At 45.2% G+C, this 27,652-nt stretch overlaps 1 protein-coding gene across 1 annotated transcript in view; it reads right to left on the bottom strand.

Annotated features, from left to right (window-relative positions):
* Positions 1–23,301, bottom strand: part of FKBP6 (FKBP prolyl isomerase family member 6 (inactive)) — a 32,965-nt gene extending 9,664 nt beyond the window's left edge. Inside the window, exons 1-8 of the mRNA XM_055340916.1 lie at positions 23,245–23,301; positions 23,035–23,152; positions 22,512–22,601; positions 21,572–21,774; positions 20,041–20,160; positions 10,261–10,455; positions 10,027–10,136; positions 8,013–8,105 (exon numbers count right to left, since the gene is read on the bottom strand). Of these exons, the coding sequence (XP_055196891.1) occupies positions 8,015–8,105; positions 10,027–10,136; positions 10,261–10,455; positions 20,041–20,160; positions 21,572–21,774; positions 22,512–22,601; positions 23,035–23,152; positions 23,245–23,301 (984 nt within the window). The 3' untranslated portion in view covers positions 8,013–8,014. The remainder of the gene's footprint in view (positions 1–8,012; positions 8,106–10,026; positions 10,137–10,260; positions 10,456–20,040; positions 20,161–21,571; positions 21,775–22,511; positions 22,602–23,034; positions 23,153–23,244) is intronic.
* Positions 23,302–27,652: the final 4,351 nt, after the last annotated feature.

The raw sequence follows: 27,652 nt of genomic DNA, 5'->3' as shown, positions 1-27,652 counted from the left end.
CACTCAGCCTTAAGGAGAAGAAGGAGTGGGTACCCTGCCCAGGTGTAAGGACTGCCCAGTTTTTCAACTGCTACCTTCTTAAATGTGAATAAGTAACCAAGAAAACACCAACTATTTGTGGAAAGTCTGCAACATGGAAAAGTGAAAAGTCAAAGCAAATAGGCAGAAAAATAAACATTTCAGAGAACAAGAGAAAATGTACAAGAATGGTCCTTATCTCTTAGAGATACATAGGGAAATGGGAAATCCTGTGGATGAAATGATAGCATTACTGGGATCCGTTTAAAATTAACCCAACAGTGCTAGGGGTTGGGAGGAAATGTGTGGGTCAGAGATGGAAACGCTGGCTTTATGGTATAACTGTTAAAACTAACTGCTGAATACATGGGAAAATCCAATTCACTCTACTTGTCTAAGTTTGAGACTTTTCATAATACAAAGTGATGGGGGGGCGTGGGATACTATGAAAAAAGGAAATTTGGAAAGATCTTCTGGTTTCAAATATTTGATTGCTGAAATGAATAAAGCCAACAAGGGAGAGTTGGAAAATGAGGTATGTTTTTCTGGAGGGTGAGAGAGGTGGAGAGAAAATGTTAAAGAGACATAAAGGACATAGAGAATCCCTGCAGAAGGTCCAACACCCAATGAACAGGAGTCCCAGATCAAGAGGAGAGGGCAAAAAAGGGAGGAAAATGTAATTAAAGAAATCTGGGATTGCTCAGCTCTCAAGAAACTGAACCTCTAGAATTAAGGTGCCTATGTAAAGACTAAGCATCTGGGGGCACCTGGACATGCTGTGAAATTTTAGAGAAGGTAAAAACAAAGAAATATACTTTTGCCAACATCTGGAGTTGATGGTGAGGAGCTCTGAGAGGGGAGAGGGGTACTGTTAGAACAGCTGTTCGGGACAGGGCACCGGTGGGGGTGGGGAGCTGTGAGGGCTAGGTGTGGAAGGAGGCACAATCTGAGAGCAGAGATCTTTCAAGTGGGATCAGGCGGACAACCTAATTAGGGGGCAAATCCTAATAGGGGGATAGTTTCTTTCTTTTTTTAAGGCTTTTTATTTATTTATTAATGAGAGACACACAGAGAGAGGAAGAGACACAGGCAGAGGGAAAAGCAGGCTCCCTGCAGGGAGCCTGATGTGAGATTCGATCCCAGGACCCCAAGATCACCACCTGAGCCACCCAGGTGCCCTGGAGGGGATAATTTCTAATGAGGAAGGGAGCTTTTGACTAGGGGTAGCTCTAAGTGGGGAGGGGGTTGTTTTCATTCTAAAATATATATGCAACTATATGTAATCAAGTGTGAGTTGGACATTTATAAGGAAGTGAAAATTTTATCTCTTATATATCCAATTATTGGATGTTACTTGAGAATATCAGAACAAGGAAGTAAACCAAGAAAAGAGATCCAATAAATAATGGATTCAACCCAGGAGAAAAAGAAATCCCAGAAGGGCAGTTAGGCAGCAAGCCTATGGGATACTCTGTACAGACTGTTACATAAAACGGGAGATTTCTAAAGGGGAGGTTCCTGAGAAGAAAGGAGAGTCACAGACTAAATGGTAGAACACAATTTCTGAAGAGGTAATGATAAAGGCTAATAGTTCAATAAACAAAAACAAATGCAGTTTGAAATGGTAGAAAAAACAAAAGCTCTTAAGAAAGCACAGCATTGGCTTTTCAATTAGTAATATTCTCAGCATACAAGTGGAGTATAGGAAATACTGTCTTAGGTTATGAAACCAGAAACACCACTGTATTATTTTCATTACAATATTCTAACCAAGGGTAAGAACAGTGACAGAACTATAAAGGAGCAAAAAAATGATACTGTATCACGTCACAACAGAAGTCGACCAATACAAGTCCAAAACTGACAAAAATCAAGAAATTGCAATGTAAACAGAACATGTAGCTCTTTGGGATGCAGAATATTTAGTTATGCAGAAGAATCCCCAAGAGAAACAGAAGTTAAAATCAGTTTCCTCTGGTAAATGCTTTTGTTTGTTTTTTAACTTGGTGGTTTGGGACAAAGGTCCGACTCTGCCTCTTTCACTTACTAGCTACACTACCTTGGCAAGTTAGCCTCATTTATGAATGGAGAGGACACCTATGTTCTTTTTTAAATTATTTATTTTATTTATTTATTTATTTATTTATTTATTTATTTATTTATTTATTTATTTATTTATTTATTTATGATAGTCACAGAGAGAGAGAGAGAGAGAGAGAGAGAGAGAGAGAGAGAGGCAGAGACACAGGCAGAGGGAGAAGCAGGCTCCATGCACCGGGAGCCCGATGTGGGATTCGATCCCGGGTCTCCAGGATCGCACCCTGGGCCAAAGGCAGGCGCCACCCAGGGATCCCCAAGGACACCTATGTTATAGAGATGCTGAATTAATCCACATAAAACATGTAAGAGGATGCCTGGCATGTAAAATACGTTTAATATTTTGATCAAAATTAAACTAAGAAAAAAATGAATAAATGGAAGCAACATTACCAAAAACAATCTGGAAGAAAAAGAAGACACATCAGAAGCCAACAACATTAAGACTATGCCTAGATAAGATGGCCATGAAGGGGAGTCCCCTCAGTCTATCCAACCTACCAGTTAACCTTGTAAACTAGGTTCTACCTCCTTTAGGAAGCCTTCCCCATCACTCCTGGTATGTACCAGGATCATCTTGGAACTCCCAGTTATGCGCTCCCCCCCAAGCTTCTCTTCTCTAGAACAGTTTTAGTCCCTTCTACCATTGCCCACAGGTCACCCCGTAGAGCATATGGCATTATGGTCCTCCTCCTCCGGCTAAATTCCCACCTACCACTAGAATTCTCTTGACAGAAAGCACCCTCCCAGCGATTCCAGATGGGAGGCCTCATGCTCCTGCCTCCTTTCCATCCCTGCTTCTGCGTTTACCTCCAGACTGTCTTTGCCTCTCCAATTCCTGCCACCTGCCAGACTTTGCCCTTCAAATGCTCCCTCCCCCTGCCCTCCTTTAGAGCCTGCTTAGCATGAGCTGGCTGGATCACATCTTGCCCCTCCTCTGATACCTACAGAGCACAGCCAACACTCCAAAGAAGACTGAAATTCTGGGGCAATACCTGATCCACAGCTCACCTCAGCTCTGAATTCCTTGTCTTTTCCCCACCCCTCACATCTGGGTCCAATGCTGCTGCTTCCCTCGCCTGCCTGCCTGCCAGAGCTTCTCTCTGATCAGGAGGCTCCCCCACATACCACTCCTCTTGTGTGCTCTAGGAGTCCACAGACCACCCCGGCCTCTCCAGGAGAGCATGCTCTGCAGACCAGAGCAGCAAGAGCGGGACTGGACTTCTCACGTGCCACCAGCACCCACCATAGTGCTTGAGAACAGTCCATGTTCGGGTCCTTGGAGCAGGAGTGAGGAATGAAAAAGGGCCGCCGGTGGCCTCTTCTTTGGCAGCTATGCCTCTCATTTGGTCCAATTTGAACCAACACCATTGCTCTGCAGCCAGGCCTCTCCCATTTCATTTCCCTCTGTGCTTTTTCTAAAGCTAAGCACAAGACTTCATAGGTCATTCCCACTAAAGTACTTTAGGGAATAAACCACAAGAAAATGATGGCAATTACCAAAGTAGAATGTAAGCAGTTGGAAGGACCAAGAAGGTCACCTCATCACAGTCACCCACCTCAAAAAGGGCCTCTAGTGGCTCTGACTAGATAGACCCTAACGGAAACACCCCAGCTCCTAAGACCACTCATATTTCCTCAGAAGAGTGGAAAAGCCTGGCCCAGGAGCAGATGCTCACTACAAAGCATTCTTTAAAAAAAAAAAAAAAATCAGGGATCCCTGGGTGGCGCAGCGGTTTGGCGCCTGCCTTTGGCCCAGGGCGCGATCCTGGAGACCCGGGATCGAATCCCACATCGGGCTCCTGGTGCATGGAGCCTGCTTCTCCCTCTGCCTGTGTCTCTGCCTCTCTCTCTCTCTCTCTCTCTCTCTGTGACTATCCTAAGTAAATAAAAATCATAAAAAAAATACTTTAAAAAAAATCAGTCAAAAGTAGTACCTTTTTTTTTTTAAGATTTTTTAAATTTATGAGAGAGAGCGAGAGAAAAAGAGAGAGAGAGAGAGACAGAGACAGGCAGAGGGAGAAGCAGGCTTCATGCCAGGAGCCTGATGTGGGACTTGATTCCAGGTCTCCAGGATCAGGCCCTGGGCTGAAGGTGGCGCTAAACCGCTGAGCCACCTGGGGTGCCCAGTAGTACCTTTTCTATGTGTGCTCCCCATATTGGAGGAACTTAATGACATGTAAGGTAAGACAATCAGTACATCTTTCATGTGAAGCCAAATTTTCTTTTCCTGTTAGAGGTCTGCTATACTGGTCCTGCCCTTTGGAAATGACAGGATAAAGTCACTTATTTTATGTCAACCATTTAAATAGCTGAAAATAGCTATAGTGCTCACTTTACATCTCTTTTCCAGACACAATAAAGTATGCAAGGGTCGCAGATGCTAGCATATTAGGACAGGAAGGGCACACTCAAACTCTAACTGAAGACCCAGAGACAGAATGAAGAAAAATGTTAGAACACCAAGTGTCTCCAGTCACGTTGTCAGTGGTTATAAAAGCTCTCTGGTGCCCTTGATGAAACCACTAGGACTGTGGATAGAGCTATGGGAGGTCTTAACCAAGTAGGTAGTTAGGAAACATTCAATAAAGTTTGAAGATAGCAAATACAAACACCAAATTACTGCTTTCACTGCACTGTGAACCACAGGGAAGACAGCTTCAAAACAGTTTATCAAACACTAGCTTGGGGTTTGCTGTGAACCTTTTAGGTCTTCCAATGTGCATGAGTCAAAAGACTGATTTCCAGCCTGACTTCTTAGCTCATCCCAAGAATATGCCCATCCAGGAGTATGTGTGTTTGATATGCCCTCTGAAAATCCAAACTAAGGAAAAAGATGGTGCTATGGAAGTCATAATGTGTTTGCTCCTTTGCACTGCTGAGTTGCTGGCAGAGTAGAAACTGCAAGAGATTCCTCATTTGATCTACTGGCTCCACTAGAGTGAGATGAAAGGTCCCACTCAGGAGAACAGTGAGTGTTGCAATAGCTAAATACCCTTGCTGGGCACCTTCCCTTCTATCTGCCCATTCTCTTCATCCCCTTGATCTCTGGGACAAACAGCTTCTTACTTCACAGTCATTGCCCCCCCCTCCCCCCACTCTGTGGCGCTGGGAAGGGGTGCCCCTCATGGGCCTCTACATACTCCAAACAGACCAGAGTCCTGCTTTGGGATTTTTCAAACTGGAGCCCTGGCTCATGCAGGAAGAAGAGCTAGGTGTGGGGTAAGGAAGAGTTGGCTCTCAAATAGAAAGGCTGTGGAAGGGACCCCTGGGCATTCTTTATGGTGGGAGAACATGTGGCAGAGGGGAGACAAGGTCCTTGAGGCCTTCAGAACATTAGGTCTCCACCTGCCCAAGTACTGGCTGTTCGACCAGTCCAATTCTGTGAGCTCCTCAAATCCTTCTAGTGAATCTTTTTTAGCTGCTACTAGCTGAGGACAGGTTTCAGTCACTGGCGAGAATAGGCATCCTCACAGCCAATATGAGAGCCAGCCTGGAGGCTATGGTTTCAAAGAGGCTGGTCTAGCACTTCAGCTGTTTTACACTTGATCCAACCAACATTTACTGAGTGCCTGCCAATCATGTGCCGGGCATAGTTCCAGAAGCTATAAAATACAAAGACCAAAAAAAGATATGGTCTCTGATCTCAAAAAATGTAGTCTGCTCTAAGGAGCTTCAGGAATACAACTGAGAAAACACTTATCCCACCAGAAGTATCAATATCTTGCAAGACAAGTTGAAGATAGACCACTAGGATTTAACATCTTGGAAAAGAAGAACAGATTTTGTCAAGACTAGGTTGTCAAAAGAATCTGAAAAGTTGGGACATTTTAAGTGACTAAGTCACAAGTACAACAAAAGGAGAGCATGACAGAACACTAAAGACCCAGAGGCCAAAATATGTTATAATCTCAACAGTGGTGGGAAAGGGACAAGAATGGCCATTTTAGACCTAAACACCTGGGACTTTGGAATATCTGGGAAACTACCTAAAAACTCATCAGGTCCAGGGGCACCTGGGTGGCTCAGTCTGCTAAGTGTCTGCCTTGGGCTCAGGTCATGATTCCAGGTCTTGGAATCGAGTCCCACGTCAGGCTCCCCGCTCAGTGGGAAGTCTGCTTCTCCTTCTCCCTCTGCCCCTCCCCCTCAACTCACACACGTTCTTTCTCTCTCTCTCAATTAAACAAAATCTTTAAAAAAAACTCCCAAATAAAATCTTAAAAAAACCCCAAACTCATCAGATCTAAAATGCCTCAGAGACAGAGAAAGCTGGGGGTGAGGGGGGTGGGGTAGAGACAACAAGAAGTAGCTGCCCTGATGGATTTTCCAAGGCCTCTTTCCAGGATGGACCCTGGAAGAACTGGGTCTTCGCTAAATGGCAGGACATGCCAGATGACTGTCAAAAATGTCTGGCAAAAATCCGGCAAAGCTCCCTTCCTGTTGGACATGAACAGCAGCCAAAGAGGAGAAGCCCTTTGGCTCATGTCTCAGTTCAGAAGACCTACAAATACTCCAATGTCCCCAAAAGACCTGAAGGCTGAGGTCACAGGGTCGGAATCCATGATAAAGGCAACACTGACTTCAGATACCGTCTGGTTGTTTTTGACAGGGCAGAGAACAGCAGTTTTTAGATCACTTGTGAAAATGGGATGAATAGGTCTTTTCACTGCCTTCTCTCTCAAATCTCTTTTGTAGAGAGAGGTAGGTAGCAACAAAGGGGAGATTTATTACCATGAGCCCATTCGGCAGCTGTTTTCTTGTTGCTCCTTGTTTAACTTCTCTCAAGAGAGCAGAGTTAGCTACCCAGCTAAGCAGGTGTTTAAGGCAGGTGATTTTGTTTCCATTAATTTTCTTAAGTAATAGTAAACCAGACTAAAGACTCCGCTCATGAACTCCCACGGAAACCTTAACCCTGTGCCTGCTAGACCACAGGGCGTCTGCTGCAGTAGGAAGGTTAGGTTCTGATCCCGGGTAGTTCTAACTCCTTCTAGCCCCTCATACTAACAGTAAGCAGAACTTAAGAGTCCCTGACCATCCCTGCCTCTCGACATCTGGATTTTGTCTTCCTTAACGTGTTAGATGTAAAGTGCTACTGAAGCTTTAGGGAAAAACCAGATTAAGAAAAGCAATTCCGGGGATCCCTGGGTAGCTCAGTGGTTTAGCGCCTGCCTTCCGCCTAGGGCGTGATTCTGGAGTCCCAGGATTGAGTCCCACGTCAGGCTTCTTGCATGGAGCCTGCCTCTACCTCTGCCTGTGTCTCTGCCTTCCCCACCTTCTCTGTCTCTCATGAATAAATAAATGAAATCTTAAAAAAAAAAAAAAGAAAAAGAAAAAAGAAAAGAAAGGCAATTCCTGGGTGCCTGGCTGGCTCAGTCAGTTAAATGTGTGCCCTTGGCTCAGATCATGCAGGGTCCTGGGATTAATAAGCCCTGAGCAGGAAGCCTGCTTCTCCCTCTGCCTGCCGCTCCCCATACTTGTGTTCTCTATGTCAAGTAGATAGATAAAAATCTTTAAAGAGAAAAGAAAAGGCATTCCTCTTTATTTCAAAGTCCAGATAAACTATCATATTAATGACTATACTCACAGTTCCATGTTCCAAGCTCCTATGAGGGCAAGGTTAACATAAAACATAGAAAAAGTTTTTTAATTTTTAAGCTTAATACCTCCTAAACCTATAAATTTAATCTCCAGCTCCAGCTGGACTTCCCAATCTCCACGAGAATGCCCACGGTATGTGTACTCCACACAGTCACTGTGTCATTATCTCCCACAAGAACTTTCTATTCCTTCTATCTATGCTCAATTGTAGACAGCCAGTATTCACTGGTGGACTGAGAACCACCCTTCCATATATTGGACAAAATTCTGAAGCCTTTTTGCTTCAGCCTTTTGATTACCTTCAATTTTCTCCTACTGTAGAGCCGTTATCATTAGGAGTGAACATTCGGTGACACATTTCTTTTTCTTTATCTGTGTAGTCCCTGTAGTAACTGCAGAGAGAAACACTCTTTAGATAAGTCTATCTTTGTAGGAGGTGACATCTGGTGGCTGGAATACCACATTCAGGTCCAGAAATACTGAAAATCCAGCTCTTGAACTGAATCCAGAGGGGATGGAAACCATGCTGGAGAGGTAGGAGAGCCACGTGAGGCTCCCAGAGGCCACTCAAGAAGCCCTTTGACAAAAAGCCCATAATGTGAAGAGCGCAGCCTTAAAAGTCTGGGAGCCACTGTGAGAGCTGCCAGGCTGAATCTTGTCAAGTGGCCTCATCATACTCCATGGCCTCTACCCTGAGATTTCTGTGCTAAAAAATGGTGAGATTCCAAAATTTCTACGTCTAATTTATGAGTACCCTGGGTAGGATACTTTTATTATTATTATTATTCTTGGTACCCTAGGTGGGACTGGAAAGGTACTTTTTAAATTTTTATTTTTTTAAGATTATATTTATTTATTCATGAGAGACAGGGAGGGAGGGAAGAGGAGAGAGGGAGGGAGAGAGAGAGAGAGAGGTGCAGAGACACAGGCAGAGCGAGACGCAGGCTCCATGCAGGAAGCTCGATGTGGGACTCGATCCTGGGTCTCCAGGATCAGGCCCTGGGCTGAAGACAGCACTAAACCGCTGAGCCACCTGGGCTGCCTGGAAAGGAACTTAAAAAAAAAAACAAACAAGAGAGAGAGATTTTATTTACTTATTTGAGAGAGAGAGAGCAAGAGACAGCACACACGTGTGCGCACAAGCAAGAGGAGGGGCAGAGGGAGAGGGAGCAGCAGAGAGATCCCTGCTGAGCAGGGAACCAGACATGGGAGCTAGATCCCAGGACCCTGTAATCAGATGCTTCACCGACTGAGCCACCCAGGTATCCGACAAGATACTTTTAAAAATCAGAAAAACAGGGGCATCTGGCTGGCTCAGTTGATAGAACATGCAACTCTGATCTTGGGGTTGTAAGTTTGAGCTCCATACTGGGTGTAAAAATTACTTAAAAATATTTTTAAAAATTTTAAAAAATTGTTTCAGTTAAAAAAGAAAACCACAGAAGAAATTGCTGGACGGTTCTAAAAGGCCTAAAATGTGACAAATGGATCTGAATATAAGAGTTGCACATACCTCGGACTTTTTTTTAACATCAAAAGCTTTAACTAGCAATCTAGTGTAAATGCTTAATGTCAACGAGAGCAATACAGAAGGACCAAAAAAAAAAAAATCTAAAAAGTGGATTTTGAGGTATTGTAATTACACACTATTTATATGTTAATATATTCATTGTAGAAAACTTTGAAAATAATGTCCATAATCACAAAATGTTGTATTACTGAAACACTGGTATGTATGTTACGTGGGTAACAAGAATGTTACCCTATTGGCATGGGTCAGACTGGAAAGATCCCTCTCTTCAGTGTTTTGTTTTTTTAGATTTATTTATTTATTCATGAGAGACACAGACACAGAGAGAGAAGCAGAGACCTAGGCAGAGGGAGAAGCAGGCTCCTCGCAGGGATCCTGATGTGGGACTCGATCCTGGATCCTGTGATAACAACCTCAGCCAAAGGCAGGCATCCAACCGCTGAGGCACCCAGGCATCCCAAGAACAGTGGTTTTCAACTGGTGACAAGTAGGGAGGAGTAGCTTAAGAACAAGACCCTTTTTACAAATTACATGGGCCCACCTATTTTAGGATGCTTACTTTGGGGATAGGCAGTGGGGAACAGGGAGATGAGAAATGATCCGGACTTAGTCTGGAGGTCGGCCCCACCTTCTCACTGGGAGCTGTTGGTTTAGCGCTTCATAAAGCCAGCTCTAGGGGGCGCTGCCTCCCAACACATGCTAGGCAACATTCCCAAACCATCCCTTTCCCAGATGGTCACTGGCCTCTTTTTTTGGTTTGCACTTCTGCAAACAGGTCTCACCTAGCCAGTTTCTTCAGTTCATTATTGATATCATGATTGAAGGGTTGTTCCTTCTGGGCTCGCACTAGAAAATCTCGGGCCTTCTCATACTCAGTCATGAAAAGACAGGCCTGCAAAGGACAGAGTTTTAAAAACATACTTGGTTAGGAAAGAGCATTTTTCTAGTGCCCAAGTTGAACATCACTGCTTTCTTTTCTTGGGCACTTGTTCTCAAGTCCCTGGCCTCCAACACACCTGTCCACACCGGAAGAGGGCCTTAGCATTCTTCTGGTCAATGAGCAGAGCCTGTTCTCCGTAGCGCAGAGCCGTGGTGGGTCGCTCCAGCCTCAGGTATGTAAAGGATAGGTTAAGGAGAACAAGAAGCTTAGCTGCTTCCACCAGGTGCTGCTCTTCAGGAGGAGCTGATCGTCGGTGAAGAAGCAACAAGGCCTATGAAGAAGGAAGACAAACACTCAAGATGAAGTACATAATATTATCGAAAGCCCTAAGAATCCAGAAAAAAAAATACTAGAGGTAAAAAAAAAACAAAAACAAAAACAAAAAAAAAAAAACAAAACCAAAACTGAGCTCAACAAGCTGCAGGACACAATTCCAATATATGAGAGTTAGTTGCATGTCTCTAATCTAGCAGTAAACAATCCAAAAACGAAGAATACAATTCCATTTACAATAGCATGAAAGGAAGCCACAGTAAATTTAAATTGCAAGAATTGTATGTTAAAAACTACAAAATACTGAAGAAATTAAAGGTGATCTAAATAAATGGAAATACATCCCATGTTCATAGATCAAAAGACTTAATATAGTTAAGAAGGCAATAGTCCCTAACTGATCTACAGATTCAAAGCAACCACTACCAAAATTTCAACAGCCTTTTTTGCAGAAATGGTCAAGCTGACCTGAAAATTTGCATGCAAATTCAAGGGATGCCAAATAGCCAAAATATTTAAGAAGAGAAAGTGGAAGACTCACACTTTCAAATTTTAAAGCTTATTTACAAACCTATAGTAGCAAAGCCAGTGTGGTAACAGCATAAGGAAACACATAGGTCAATAGAACAGAATTGACAATGCAGATTGAAAATCCAGAAACAAACCCATACTTCTGTAGTCAATGGATTTTCAAGAAGGGGACCAGGCCCATTCAACAGGAAAGAGTAGTATTTTCAATGAAAGGTGCTGGGACAACTGGATGTCAACCTGTGGAAGAGTGAGGTTGGATTCCCACTTCAAGCTACATAAAAAGTTAACAAAATGGATCATAGACCTAAATGTAGGAGCTAAACTGTACCACTCTTAAAACATTAGGTTTAAATCTTTATGACTGTGGATTTGATAATGGTTTCTTAGAAATTACATGAAAAGCACAAATCTCCAAAAGGAGATTAAACTGGACTACAAAAGTAAAAACTTCTGTGTTTTGAAGGATGTTATCTGAACACAAATAAAAAATAAACTTATTATTAAAAAAATGAAGGATGTTATCATGAAAAAAATGACTGAAGAAAAGTCACTATAACCATCATTTACTGGTTTAAGCTGATAACATAATGGTTTACTACTGTCATTGTCCAAACCTACAGATAATTTGTATTTTTTAATAAAAAGATATTCTACATTCCTGAAAAGAAAAAAAAACATGAAAACACAACTCACAAAATGGGAGAAGATATTTGTAAATCATATTTTAAAAAAAAACCTAGTATACAGACAATATAAAAACTTTTATAAGAATACAGAAAACCGGGATCCCTGGGTGGCGCAGCGGTTTGGCGCCTGCCTTTGGCCCAGGGCGCGATCCTGGAGACCCAGGATCGAATCCCACATCGGGCTCCCAGTGCATGGAGCCTGCTTCTCCCTCTGCCTGTGTCTCTGCCTCTCTCTCTCTCTCTCTGTGACTATCATAAATAAATAAAAAATTAAAAAAAAAATAAATATAAGAATACAGAAAACCCAATTAAAAATGGGCAAAGGATATGAATTGACATTTTTCCAAAGAAGACACGCAAATAGCTAATCAACACATTAGTTATCAGGAAAAAATCAAACTTATGAGATATCGCTTCACACCCACGAGGATGGCTAGAATTTGAAAGATGGAAAATAACTGCTGGTGAGGTTGTGGAGTAATTGGAACCATCCTACCATTGGTGGCAATGTGAAATGCTGCAGCAACTGTGGAAAACGGTTTGGCAGTATTTCAAAAAATTAAACATGACAGTTACTACAGGACCTAGCACTTGTGCTCCTATGTACAAACCCAAGGAAAATGAAAACCTAGGTCTACACAAGAACTTGTACACCAATGTGAAAAGCAACATTCATAATAGCCAAAAAGAGGAAAAAATCCAAATGTCCACTAACTGATGAATGAACAAAACATGGAAGGATCCACACGACATACTGCTCAATCTTAAAATGAATGAAGTTTGGTATATGCTACAACATGGATGAAACTTGAAAATATTATGCTAAGTGAAAGAAGCCAGACAAAAACAAATACTGTAGGACTCCACTTATATGAATACCCTGTACACAGACAAATTCCTAGAGGCATGAAGTAGAATAAAGATTACCGGGGCTGGGCAGCCCAGGTGGCTCAGCAGTTTAGCGCTGCCTTCAGCCCAGGGTGTGATCCTGGAGACCTGGGATCGAGTCCCACATCAGGCTCCCTGCATGGAGCCCACTTCTCCCTCTGCGTGTGTCTCTGCGCCCCACTCCCACCATCTCATGAATAAATTTTAAAAAATCTTAAAAAAAAAAAAGATTACTGGGACTGGAGGAAGGGGGAGAATGGGGAGTTTTGTTTAATGGCTAAACAATGTTTGGGATGAGGATAAAGTTCTAAAAAGGGTAGTGGTGATGCCTGTACAACACTGAATGCACTTAATGCCACTGGCCTGTATATCTGAAAATAATTAAAATGATAAATTTTAGGTGATGTGTTTTTACCAAAAGATAAAAAATTTTAAGACAGAATGGAGTATTAATACACATTACAACATGAATGAACCTTGAGAATATTTTGCTAACTGAAAGAAGCCAGGCATGAAGCACGATACATTTGATGATTCTATTTTACATAAAATGTCCAGGGATCCCCGGGTGGCGCAGTGGTTTAGCGCCTGCCTTTGGCCCAGGGCGCGATCCTGGAGACCCGGGATCGAATCCCACGTCGGGCTCCCGGTGCATGGAGCCTGCTTCTCCCTCTGCCTGTGTCTCTGCCTCTCTCTCTCTCTGTGACTATCATAAATAAATAAAATTAAAAATGTCCAGGAATAGGCAAATCCATAGACACAAAGTAACATAGGGGCTACCAGGGCATGCTGGGGGAATGGAGTGTAACTGCCAACAGGTATAGGGTTTCTTTTTGAGGTGATGAAATGATCTGGAATTAGTGTTGATAGATGCATAACATTATGAATACACAAAAACCCACTCACTTGTACATTTTAAAAATGAATTTTATGGTATGTGAATTCTCTCAACAATAGCAAAGGAAGAAGACGTGATGAAGACAAAGTGTGAGCAGCGGCAACGTGACTCACAGGGAGGATTCCTTTTGAAAGAACTGGAAAACACAGCAGGCAAGATGGTGCCATAGGTAGAAAGCCACCAGCCTCCCTTCACTTTCTCTTTCATCTCTAAGCCCTGGGGATTTGTCACATAGTTTCTGTCCATTGCCTTCACACCTTCTGAACTGCTTCAGGTCTCATATCCCCAACTTGAATCTATCCCCTAAGCTCTGGTCCCATTCTTAAACAGAATCATGGGACATTCTGCCACCTGGAAACTGTCTTCTACAGCCACCTTTATCTGGCTACTCTCATCAGTAAGCAAAACTGAAGCTGACTAGCCTCTTTCCCAGTTATTCTTGTTTAAAAAATCCTCAGATGAGAAATCTTCAAGTAACGCTATTCTTTGGTTTTCGTTGTCACTTATAAAAAACTTCATCAGGGGCTCCTGGGTGGCTCAGGTGGTTAAGTGTCTGCCTTCAGGTTAGATCAAGCCCCAAGTCAGGCTCCCTACTCAGTGGGGAGCCTGCTTCTCCTTCTCCCTCTGCTCTCCCAACGCCCCGCTCATGTTCGCACTCTATCTCAAATAAAATCTTAAAAAAAAAAAAAAAAAAACCTTCATCGAGTCTAGTCATTCAGTTCTGAAAATAATTCCACCTGGATGGCTCAGCTGGTTGAGTGTGCAGCTCTCGATTTTGTCTTAGATCACGATGTCAGGGTTGTCAGATGACACCCTGAACTGGACTCTGTGCGGAGCATGGAGCCTCCTGAAGATTTTCACTCTTCCTCTATCCCCCACCCTCCTCCCATCCCCCCAAAATCACCACCAACTCCAGAACTTTTGTTTATCTTCATGAGTCCTACATTCTGAAACATTGCTGGATCTCCGTGACGGGTTTAGCTACAACATGCCTAGTGCAGTGCCTAACAAGGAATAAATGTGCATTAACGAAAGTCTGTCCCTTTAACATGTCCCGTATATGGTGGTGTACTGGTAAAGGTTTAACCACCAGCTCCTGGGGGAAAGGGAGCCTATTCCTGTGGTGTATTTTAACCCTGGCTGATTTCAAGCTACCAAAATAACATTAACCAGCTTGTAAAACTTCCTGAGAATTTTCCACTTGGCTCTCAGGAGCTCCTGCACACCACTACCTGCATGCTACTAACTGTTGGCTCTTCCCCAAATAATAATTTTATCACCTCACTCTCCTTTCCACCACTGGTTCCCTTCCATCCTCTTCATAAAGTCCAGATCCATCCAAACACATTTTAAAGTCATCTTGAGTCTAATTACCTCACCTCTATATTCCTGGTATCCTCCAAATATAACCTGTGTTTTAGACTAAGTATCTGCCAACTGCCCCCTGAACAGGCTCTGTTCTCTACCTTTGCTTATTCTTTTCTCCTGCCCAGAATTATGTTCTGCCTCTTTCTCTGCCATTTCATCCCTCTAGACTCAGCTGAAGGCCACTTCCTCTAAGAAGCCACTGCCAGATATTCTAGCCCACAAAAATCTTCCTCCTCTGAAAACCTACAGTACTAGATACTACAGGTATTTCTTAGTTGCTGGGAATACATTTTATCTTTCTAACTACATTAAAATTTTTCAAGAGCAAGGACCTTGCCTTCTGCCTTGTGCAGAAGTCTTTCTGCATGTCCACACAAGGCTGAGCAAAAGGCTGGAAACAGTGGCACGCAAATCAATGCCAATCTGCTGCTTTAAAGAATGAGGACATTTCTAACATGAACATGTAGCAAAACTTCTGGCTGAGCAAGACAGACTTCACACACTTCCTTTAGGCTCTCCTGCCCTTAGGATTAGAAAAGCAGACTCCAACAAGAGCGAAGAATAAGAGGCTTGGTAGCAAACCCTGTATGTCAGAATGGATGGCAGAGTCGGGTCGGACGTGGCAGAAAAAGTGCTAATATATGAGGGGCTGGCCTGCGGCTCAGGGTCCTGGGAACTGACAGAACAGCAATCAGGCTGGCACACAAGTGGCGTTGAATATGAGAGGAGGAACTTCAGGGATCCCTGGGTGGTGCAGCGGTTTAGCGCCTGACTTTGTCCCAGGGTGCGATCATGGAGATCCCGGATCGAATCCCACGTCGGGCTCCCGGTGCATGGAGCCTGCTTCTCCCTCTGCCTGTGTCTCTGCCTCTCTCTCTCTCGTCTATCATAAATAAATAAAAATTAAAAAAAAAAAAAAAAGAGGAGGAACTCCAGTTCCCTCTCACTCCCTGGCCCTATGCATCGAGGTGGCCACGCCTCCCCACCACCTCTGGAATCAGTCTATTTTCTGGAGAAATTGAATCAAAGGAGCTCTGGATTCTGGGACAGCAGGTGATAGGAAGGAGGTAAACCGGCAATGGGCATTAAAGGACAGTTCCAACAACAGCTAGAGAAACCCTCTGTCCTGTCGCCTTGCTCGGCTCCCAGGACGCTGGTAGATAGGTATTTACACAGGCAGACGATGGAGTGGAGTGGCTCCTGAGAAAACCACAGGACAGAGAGATGTGAGAGCCCAAAAGATCACACTGCAGTGTGGCCTACCAAGCGCTTGGGAGTTTCTCATCAGCTTTTGATGTCTCTCCCAAGTCCTAATGGGCAGCCAAAGATCGCAAGACATTGGGGGAAAGCTTCTGTGGGGAAAGACAGCCTCCCATCTCAGACTGGCTGTCCTCCCATCTTCTACAGTAACAGGATTTTTTTGCTAGGCACGTATACAATCAGAACAGAAGTATTTGCTAGCCTTCCTTGCAACTGGTTATAGCCAGAAGAACAGGGAATGGAAAACATACCACAGTACAAGGTTCACAGGCGCATACCCTTAGCCCTCTTCCCTCCAGCTGGTTGTAATTTAGAGGCTACCATCCTAAATCACAAGGCCCAGAACTCTCCCCTACAAATGGGAATACAGGGAAGTGGGAGAGTGCTAGGTATCTGAAAACATTGTGGATTCACAGCTACCAACCAGCTCCTGTTTGTCACCTCAAGCCTTTCACATGAGTAAGAAACAGTAACAGTGCCCTAGTGATAGCTAATGAGTCTAAGACCTACCACCAAAAAAAAAAAAAAAAAAAAAAAAAAAGACCTACCACCAAACCTGATGTAAGTGGACAGTTTCCTACAGACAAGAAAAAAAAAAACACCCAAGAATTGAGATATTTTTTAAACCTGAAAAGCAGAGAGAAACTTAATTATAACCAACAGTCTGAAAACGTAAGAGAAGGTGACATATGCATGAAACAAGAACAAAAAGTTCTTGCTGGGGAAAGTTAAAGAAATGAACCACAAATTAGGAAACATGGCAAATAGGGATGCAAATAGGATACAGTCAGTTCAACACCCCACTCTTGGGGATGCCTGGGTGGCTCAGTGATTGAGCATCTGCCTTTGGTTCAGGTTGTGGTCCCGGGATCCTGGGATGGAGTCCTGCATCTGGCTCCCTGTGGGGAGCCTGCTTCTACCTTTCTCTGTCTCTCGTGAATAAATAAAATCTTTAAAACAACAACAACAAAAACACCTGACTCTTGATTTCAGCTCAGGTTGTGATCCCAGGTTCATGAGATTGAGCCCTTCGTTAGGTCTGTGCTCAGCATGGAGTCTGCTTGAGACTCTTCCTCTCTCCCTCCAAAATGAATAAACAAATCTTGTGTCACCTGGGTGGCTCAGTTGGTTAAGCATCTGCCTTTGGCTCAGGTCATGATTCCAGAGTGCTGGGATCGAGCCCCACATTGGGCTCCCTGCTCAATGGGGAGTCTGCTACTCCCTCTCCCTCTGTCCCCCTCCCTCCACTTGTGCATGTCCACAGGCTCATACTCTTTAGTATTTTTAAAAAATAAAATAAATAGGGACACCTGGGTTGCTTAGTGGTTGAGCATCTATCTTCAGCTCAGGGTATGATCCTGGGATCAAATCTTGCATTGGGTTTCCAGTGGGGAGCCTGCTTCGCCCTCTGCCTATGTTTCTGCCTCTCTCTCCCTCTCTCTCTTTAAATAAAATCTTTAAAACAAATCCTAAAAAAAAAAAAGGGATAGATGGCAAAGAAAATCAAAGATAGCTCCCAGACAATGAAACAACAAGATAACACTGAAAAAAAAAGGGGGGGGGAGTAGAAGCTCAATCCAGGAAGTCCAACAATTAACAGAGCCCCCCCCACACACAAAAAGAAAACACAAACAAGGGCAAATTATCAAAGAAATAGCTCAAGAAAAATTTCCAAAATAGAGGACAAGTTTCCTGAATGAAAGGATATACCCAGAGCTCAAAACAAAATTTAGAACATACACCCATGACTGTAAAATTTAATAACACCAAAGGAAAAAAGATCCTTAATCTTTACAGAGAGAAAAGGTCACACAGAAAGAAACAGGAACCTAAATGATATCAGACTTTTTATTTTTTATTTTATTTTTTGATATCAGACTTTTTAAAAAAGATTTTATTTATTCATGAAAGACATGGGGAGAGAGAGAGAGAGGCAGAGACACAGGCAGAGGGAGGAATAGGCTTCACACAGGGAGCCCGACGTGGGACTCGATCCCGGGTCTCCAGGATTACGCCCTGGGCTGAAGGCAGCGCTAAACCGCTGAGCCACTGGGCTGCCTGATATCAGACTTCTTGACAGCAATTATAAAAGCTGGAATCAAACAATAATCTTCTAAACCTGAGGAATGGTAACTGGATGCTAAAATTCCTAGAATTCTATACTCAGTTATGCCAACTCCCAAGTGTGAGGTAAGTACAAGAATGTTTTTGGAAATGCAAGGATAATACTTAACACAAGGGGTAAGCAGAAAAAAGCAAAACAGTCCATAAACAGAATCACAGGAAAGCCCAGGACAAGTACTCTGAACCAGAGCACTGGAGCATAGAGCGAAAACGCTAGTGAGAACTAGAGATTCACCTTCTGAAAGAAAAAAGATGTTAAAAACAGCGACTAAAGCATGTCCAGTATCAACTCAAATGCCAGAAAAAGCTGCACACAGACTTAGAGGGACCAACTCTGGGGACCAGACCTGGGCAAGAGAACTAATGATGAAAGGACTGAACTGATCTTTCTTCACTGGGAAGATTTTGCCCCCATGTGAGCAGGTTCTGTATCAAGAAACTTTACAACATCTGTGATTCGGGCCAACTGTGAGCCCAAGCCTGTACCTTGATTCTGTCAGCATTCCAAAGGACAACACACTCATGTACTCTGTCTGTCTGTCTTAAGCACACACAGAGAAACCAAATTTGTGGCAGATACCATTAGCCACCTACCCAAAATCCATCTCTCTCCTCCTCTAGCATAGCCTCTATTTCATTCAAAGCAGCAGTATACAAATTAAATTGCATTTCCCACCGTCCTACACAATTACTGGGGTCCACTGAATATGGGTTTGGCTAATGACATAGAAAAGGAAGTCACTGGGTCAGGCGGTACTTCCAGAAAGCTCTTAACGTAAGTACACCAGATTCTCTTCCCCTCCCTTCTTCCTGCCTGGGTGATCATGTGATGCTACAGGTTGGAGGACCATCTGGGGATCAAAAAGACAAGGATGCATTTAAGGGTAGTGGAGCAGAAAGACGGAATGTGGATCCCTGATGGCTTCATGGAACTGACTTACCACCTTGGATTGCTTTCCCTCTCATTTGAAGAAAATTTATATTATGGTTTATTTTTCATTAATTAATTACTACTTTAGAGTGAGCACACGAGCTTGTGAGGAGGGGAGGAGCTGAGAGAGAGGGAGTGAATCCTAAGCAGGCTGCACACAGCCTGATGCAGGGCACGATCTCATGACCTGAGCCAAAAATCAGGAGTGGGATGCTTAATCGACTGAGCCACCCCATGCCCCTAAATCTCGTTAAAGTACACTTTTTCAAGATTCTGTTGCTTGCAGCTGAATGCAGATCCTGAATGATTTAGTTCTCTTCACAAATGAGACAAAATCAGAATGCTCCTTAGGCTCTAAACTTGGTCCTGTTTGCCTCTAGAACCTAGGGCAGAGTTTGGGATACAGAAAATATTCATATTTGTTGAATGAGTTACAAAGCAAACAGTGAATTCCCGTCAGTACAACCTACGCTAGAAGCCAAACCACAATCCAAAGTCTGATGGGAATGGAGACACCTCAGAGCTAGAGAAATCTCTGCTATCAGAGAGACAGAAAATGAAGATGGCAAATGGGATGGAAAGTCAGTTGACAGAAGACCTAACTCTGGAATGAAAGCTTTTAAAGACTTTTTACTGAAATACACATAATTACAAAAACAAGTCAACAGTTCAACAAACTTTCACAACCTGAACATACCCATGTAACCACATCCAGACACAAACACAGAACGTTACTGGGCTTCCCAAATCCCATGTCCCCTCTCCCGGTCGTTCTCCCCTGGCATGAAGATTTTTTAATGAGTTTTTTCTTAATGACTGCATGTAAATAATAGGGAAAAACAAGAACTTCAAAAAATGTTGTTAGGGTTGAAGTTTATACTCCTAAAGCATCCTTACCCGTTTGTATCTCACTTTGGCATCATAGAAACGATTTTGGCGGAAAAGGTAGTTGCCAAACTCCCGTTCAGTAGCTGCCACTTTTAGGACCTTCTGAAGTGGAAATTGATCTTGTTGCTCCTGAGGACCAAAGACAAGGACACCCAGCAAGGAAGCTGAAAGCCACACTACCATGATGCAAACGTTATTACAAATGTGAGTTTTTCTCTTTCAGATTTTTGTTTACTGCTGTGTGCCATGTACTGGGCTTCGTGCTCCTGCAGAGGTCATCCCTGTGGCTCCCGGCAGAAGCTAAGGGAGACTGGTATTACATGCTCTCGTTTTATGCACAAGAGCAAAAAGGTGGTCTACTCCTTTAGTCCTCCCAGAGATGCTCCCTCAAGAAACATGGTCACGTAGAATTCCAGAAACTGCTGGAACTTGCCAAGCATGGAAAATAGGTCTCACAACCACCACTTATCCAACAAGCATTTAATGGGTCTTTAGTCTGCCTGGGCATCCTACTGGTCTTCATGGCCACAATGCTGGGTACACGTCAATCACCCACAGACCCTCTTTTGAAACACAGATGTCCTAGCCTTGTCCCTGCCCAGAGATTCTCAATCAGTACACCATAGGTGGGCCCCAGGTATTTGTAAGAATCTGTTTTGTGGAAAAGTGAGAAAAAGGTAAGGGCCCTCACTTGAGGAGGTGACAATTTAGCTGGGGAGACGTCATAGCCAGATACAAATCTAGGTGGACCTCCAAGGGCACACATACAGACCAGACCGTGTGGGACAGCATGACTGTGAACATGTAAGGCTGCCGAAGAGATTACAAGCCCTAGTTCACGTGATGGGTTAGGTGAAAGGCTACAATGAAAAGGTAACATTTAAGTTATGAGGGCAGAGGCCATGTGTCCCCATTTGCCTGGGACTTTCCTAGTCTACACCTGGTGTCCTGGTATCCAGTTAAGAATCTTTTCTGGGGATCCCTGGGTGGCGCAGCGGTTTGGCGCCTGCCTTTGGCCTAGGGCGTGATCCTGGAGACCCGGGATCGAATCCCATGTCGGGCTCCCGGTGCATGGAGCCTGCTTCTTCCTCTGCCTGTGTCTCTGCCTCTCTCTCTCTCTCTGTGTGTGACTATCATAACAACAACAACAAAAAAAGAATCTTTTCTGTTCTCAAGTATTTTAGATTGGACAATAAAATCTATGTTCACCTTAGTCAACCCCCACCAATGTTTGACTTGCTGGAAACCAAACAATGTTGAGAAGCAAATGGTCACGTCTTATACGAAGAACTAGGCAGAGAGTGACTAAAAGCTCACCTCTGTTGGTCTAGAACCCAAGGTCAGGGCTTGGCTTAGAACATCTGCCCACACAAGAAGCACAGCTAAGATGAACACGTACCAAGAAGCAGGAGAACTCCACCACCACACAGGAGCCTCAGGGTGGAATGTGGGGCAGAGGATCACCTTCAGGGTAGGGTAATTACCAAAACTGCAAACCCATTCTCTCTATAAAATACGATGTCGGTACTCCAGAACTTACAGCTGAAAGGGCACAAAACTTGTCTGACTCAGCAGAGTCCAGGAAGTCAAGCAGCTCAATCTCGAATAGGACAGTGGTGTTTGGGGGGATCAAGGGAGGGCAGCCCAGTGTTCCATAGGCATAGGTTGGTTTGAACAGAAACCTGGCCAGCTCTCCTCTCCGCATGCTTAGAAGGCCCAACTCCATGCCCCAGAGGGTAATATCTGGAAGAAGGGACAAAGAACTTGAAGTTTGCTGAGCATCCTGATCCAACGTCATCAATTTCTTCCCCCCTGGAAATTCAAATCCTTCCACATACGCCAAGCCTTCTGCACTATGGTCCCAACTCACTTTTCAGTTGGTTTCCCACTACCACTCCCAAACTTCAACTTCTGTGGGCTCTGCAACAATCTGGCCTACCACTGTTCATGAAGCTCCTTCCTCCTGCGAGGAAGTTCCTCCGGCCTAGCTTTTATCCTGATTGAAATCTTACTCAAACTTCAAGGCTCGTTTCAAATGCCCCGTTCCTGAAGCCTGTCCTGATCTTCCCAGCTGAAATCAACTAGGCCTTCATTAAGCACTCCCAAAACACTACTTATGCCCCCAGGACCTCACTGGATTCTGTGAATGTGCTCAATCTCCTCCACCACACTAGCCCACTAGTTCTAATCATCTGAGAAGTACATCTTCTCTTTTCACCCTGCATGAGAGATGCTAAACCCTCAATAAATGTTCAGTTAACAAATGAACGTGCACCATAGTTCTCAGGATGCAAAGGTAACGTTGCCAGGTAAACCATCACCCGAGTGTCTAGGCCTCAAGGGGAAACAAGACAAGGGCATGGACAAGAAGGGCATGGTTTAGCAAAAACCCGCCTCAGAAATACCAACTCAAAGTCTTTCATGCCTTGAAGAATTCCCTCAAATATTTCCTTATTTTCCAGCTGCTCAGCTCAACTTACCCTCTCCGAGTTTCATCAGCCGGGGGGTTTTCCTATAGCAATTAGAATCAAAAGGCTTATCCATGTGCTCCAGATATCCAGAATATTTCACTAGGACAGAAGAAACAGTACAAGGAAAATAAACCAGGAATGTGCACACCTCCATATCAACTGTTACCAAGAACAACAAGAACAATAACAACAACAACAAAAAGGATGAAATTCAATGTGCTTTGCCTGCCACCCTGATAGAAAAAAATCTTTGCTCAACGTTTGGACGCCTGCCCTTTGGCTGATTCAAGAGCTTGGCTGGTGGGCCTCAACGTCCCTTGTTCACGGTGGCCTCATGCAAAGGACAGATGGGTTCCTTCGCTTTCCCTTAAAAGCCCGAATTGTAACAAAATGAGCGAGTTCCACCCTTTTTGTTTTTATTATTATTATTATTTTTTAAACACAGCTTTCCCCTCCCCACCTCCCAAGGTAAGGCACAGAAAACCATTAAGGCCCAGCACTTTGCCACTGTCAGCTAGGAGGCAGGTGGTACCTAGCACGGAAGCATCCGGGGTCACCAGCTCTCCAGCACCCTCTCGGATGACGTCCTTCAGCACGCCCCGGTCCCCCGAAATGTCCAGCATCCTCCGACTTAACCTCTCATACGGTGACTGGCAGGGAGAGACACAAGACCTCAGAGCGCCGGCTTGCACCCCGACTCCCGAGCCCCGCGCCCAAGACTCCACGGCGCGCAGCCTCTCACCTGGCCGGAAGCGTTGTCCCCTTGCAGGACCCTTGGGCTCCGCGTGCTCCCCCCCATCCCCACGCGGCCGGGGCCGCAGCGCGAGCCCTCAACCCCCTCGCCTTCCCAGCAGTGGCCCAGCCACCCCTTTATAGCCGGCGCGCTCCCGCTCCCGCTCCCGCTCCCGAAGGCGGCTCAGCTCAGGAGCCCCGCGCTCAGCGCTCAGGGCCAACCGCCGCCAACCGCCCTGCCCGGGGGGCCTAAGGCAGCGCGCCTGAGCACGCGGCGGGGACTCAAACACGTGGCAGGGCACGTGATGGAGAGGCGCGGAGCATGATGGGACACGTGAGTAGGAGGCTGGGGCATGATGGGGCTCGCGCTGGGAAGGCGGGGAGCGTGAGGGAGCTTGTGGAAGAGTCACGCAGGGCGTGATGGGGCACGGCTTGGGGACCCACCGTGCGAGATGGAGCACGCTGTGGGGACATGCTGAGCGTGATGAGGCACATGAAGGGGACACGCGCGGCGGCGAGTGTGTGTGTGACCGGCATGTGGAGGGGAAGCACAGATCCTGATGGGGCACGTGACACACTGAGCGAGATGGGGCGCGGAGCATAGTGGGAGATTGGGCGGTGACTCGCGGAGGCTGCCGGGCGAGCTGGAGCGCCTGGCGGCGGATGCATGGATCCTAAGGAGGTGGGGTCGGGGGCGGGGGGGGGGGGGGGGCTCGTGAGGCGCGATGGGGAACGTGAAGGGTTCGCATGTGGCAAGATGGGGCTCGTGAGCGGAATGCGGGGAATGAGAAGGGGCATGTGGCTGGGATGTGGAGGGGGCGCTGGATGGGGTGCTGGGTGATCGCGGGCACCTGGCCAGGACGCGTGGGCTGGCCTGGGGACTGGGGCAGAGGCTGTGGCGGGAGCACGCTGGGGAGGACGCACTTCCAGAAACGGTCTGCTGCTGCCAAAAGCGTCAGGCTTCGCACAAGTGGGGTATCTCCCTTTTCCATTTTTCCTCATCTTCCTTTTTGCGCCGGAGACGTTTAGGCACAGACAGGCCTTTAAAGCCAAAATGCCCAGTTCATGAGAAAATAAGACCACGTCGCTCACATTTCCCGCCACTAAATCTACGGAATCTGTACGTTACCCCTGAGGACGTGCAAAGCACGGATGACCCCGACCGCGGCCCTGCGGCTGGTTCCCCGGATCCTTCGTTGCCTGCCTGCTCCAGGACTGAGAGGTCTCCCCTCTTCTGCAAGTAGACCTTGCGTTGACTACTGGGTCCTTTCTGCAGTTTATTTACTTATTTATTTATTTATTTTTTAAATTTATTTATTTATTTATTTATGATAGTCGCAGAGAGAGAGAGGCAGAGACACAGGCAGAGGGAGAAGCAGGCTCCATGCACCGGGAACCCGACGTGGGATTCGATCCCGGGTCTCCAGGATCGCGCCCCGGGCCAAAGGCAGGCGCCAAACCGCTGAGCCACCCAGGGATCCCTCTGCAGTTTAGATGTGTCCTAGAAGGCCTCGCCGTAAACAAGTCCCCAGCCCCCCTTGTCCCCCGTCTCACAGGTGGCTCCCTTTCCTACTCTTCACAGGAAAACTTTTCTTTTTTTTTTTTTTAAATAAGATTTTTTTATTTTTATTTTTTTTCATGTATTCACGATAGACATAGAGAGAGAGAGAGGCAGAGACACAGGCAGAGGGAGAAGCAGGCTCCATGCACCGGGAGCCCGATGTGGGATTTGATCCCGGGTCTCCAGGATCGCGCCCTGGGCCAAAGGCAGGCGCCAAACCGCTGAGCCACCCAGGGATCCCTGGAAAACTTTTCACAAGAGTTGTTTCGCAGGCTTTCTCAATTATTTTGTACCCAACTCCATTTTCTTTTTTTTTTAATTTTTATTTATTTATGATAGTCACACACAGAGAGAGAGAGAGGCAGAGACACAGAGGGAGAAGCAGGCTCCATGCACCGGGAGCCCGACGTGGGATTCGATCCCGGGTCTCCAGGATCGCGCCCTGGGCCAAAGGCAGGCGCCAAACCGCTGCGCCACCCAGGGATCCCCTCCATTTTCTCTTCAACACCACTTGTTCCTGCTCAGTGTCACCAACAGTGCTCTGAATGCCGCAATCCGCAAGACACCTCTGTCCTCAGATTACTGCAGTCTTGTCAGCGTCTGATGAAGCTGACCTCTCCTTAACATTTTTCTCTTTTGTATTTGTTTCCTACTGTTGTCATAATCAATTACCAGAAAATTAGCTGTTAAGAGCAACAGGTATATATGATCTCAGCTATTTGTCATCAGTCTTGGAGGTTAGAAATCTGACGCTAGTTTCGCTGGATTAAAGTCAAGGCCTTAGCCTTAATAGAGGCTCTGGGGAAGAACCTGAAGCCCATTCATGTTGGTAAGTCCATATCCTTGCAGCAATATACTGGAGGTCCCCATGTCCTTGCCACCTATCATCCAGGGGCCTCACTTAGCTCTTAGTGGCCTCTCTCCGGCCCTTGCTCATGAGCTCCCCGTACATCAGTATTAGCAACAGCGTGCTGAATCTTCTCAGGCTTTGAATCCTCTTGCCTCTTTTTCTGCATGTCTTCCTGATTCTTGTCTGGAAAAGTTCTTTATTGTTTCTTTTTAACTTTATTTAAAAATATTTTTATACAATATCTAAAAATATTTAAAAAGATATCTAAGATATTTATCCTTGGAGAATGAGTGTGTGCACAGAGGGAGAGAATCCTCAAGCAGGCTCTCCACTGAGTGTGGAGCCCAATGCAGGGGTTGATCTCAATGCCCTGAGATCATGACCTGAGCTGAAATCAGGAGTTGGATGCTTAACCGACTAAGCCACCCAGGTGCCTGGAAAAGTTCTCTACTGGTAAGGGGTCGTATCGATCTGCTTCCTGGTCACCGTGCTCTCCTGATTTTCCTCCTACCTTACTTGCTGTCTCTTTTCAGTCATTTTCCTCTTCCTGATCTCTACACAGTAGCAATCTCAGGACTCTGTCCTTGGACTCTTGCCCTTCTCTGTTCATCCCAGAGAGATTCCAGCTATTCCCACAATTTAAATATATGATGTACTTAAACACGTGGTATATTCCTGATGAGCCTAGAGCCTCCCCTGAGCGCCACAGCTCCAGCTTGCTGTACCCAATTGCCTTTTTCAGTGGCTCTCAAAGTGTAGTTACCAGACCAGCAGCAGTGTTGTCTAGAATTTCTTGAGCCCGACCCTGAGCTCCTGAACCAGAAACTCAGGCCAGAACCCAGAAATTTGTGTTTTCACAAGCACCTCAGGTGATTCTGTTTGCTGAAGCTTGCAGACCACTGCTACTCAATTGCTCCACCTGGGTGTCCTCAGGCTGTCTGCCTCTAGATTCCCCCACCTACCATTTCACCTTGAAATTTTTTTTTTCACCTTGATATTTTCTATATCAGGCTTCACTATCCACTGAGATGCTGAAGCTACTATGATCCATTATCTACACAGTGGCCAGAGTGGTCTTTTCAAAATACAAGTCAGACTCTGTTCCCTTGCCTTAAAACCCTCCAATAGCTCCTATTGCCCTAGAAATTGTTATTTTAAGTAGGCTGCATGCTGGGCCCCAACGTAGGCTCTAACTGAAGACCCTAAGATCAAGACCTGAGATCAAGAGTCAGATGCTTAACTGACAGAACCATCCAGGCGCCCCTGCCTTTGAAATTAAATCTAAACCTTTGCCCTCCTCTGCAAGGCCCTCTCTGCTAACTCCTCTGACCTCCTCCTGGTGTTTCTTCTCACTATGCTCCAGCTACTCAGGTCTCCTCTAGTGTATCTCATAAATACTGAGCTCTTTCTAGCCTTGGAGTCTTTGCTGCGCATTGCCTGGTCTGCCCTCCTATAGTATTTTAGGTGGCTGGCGTCTTTGTGTCCTTCAAACCTCAGCTCAACCATTCATCCTCAGAGACTCTGCCCTGCCCCTTTGTGACATGTTCCTCAAACAACTCATTACCTCTTGCCCTTTTTGTTCTTCATATCATTACTTCCTGGCAAGGATTTTATTTTTTTTAAGATTTTATTTATTGATTGATGAGAGACACAGAGAGAATCAGAGACACAGGCAGAGGGAGAAGCAGGCTCCATGCAGGGAGCCCGACATGGGACTCGATCCCGGGTCTCCAGGATCAGGCCCTGGGCTGAAGGCGGCGCTAAAACGCTGAGCCACCCGGGCTGCCCCTACCAAGCATTTAATATCATGATGTTGTCTTGTTTAGATCCTACCCCACACCTACTCCTATTATATTACAAATTCTGAAGGGATGGAAACCTCATAGGTTTTGTTCTTTGATGTCTCCCTAATGCTCAGCTTACTGCTTGATACATAGCAGGTGCTCCATATGTGCAGGTGCTCAACAAATATTTGTTAAATTAACAAATCAGTTAGCTTTCCACATG

Source organism: Nyctereutes procyonoides, unplaced genomic scaffold (assembly GCF_905146905.1).
Source record: "Nyctereutes procyonoides isolate TBG_1078 unplaced genomic scaffold, NYPRO_anot_genome, whole genome shotgun sequence".
Taxonomy (NCBI): domain Eukaryota; kingdom Metazoa; phylum Chordata; class Mammalia; order Carnivora; family Canidae; genus Nyctereutes; species Nyctereutes procyonoides.
Note: the sequence above shows the minus strand (reverse complement) of the source record. Positions and strands in the feature narration are given on the sequence as shown.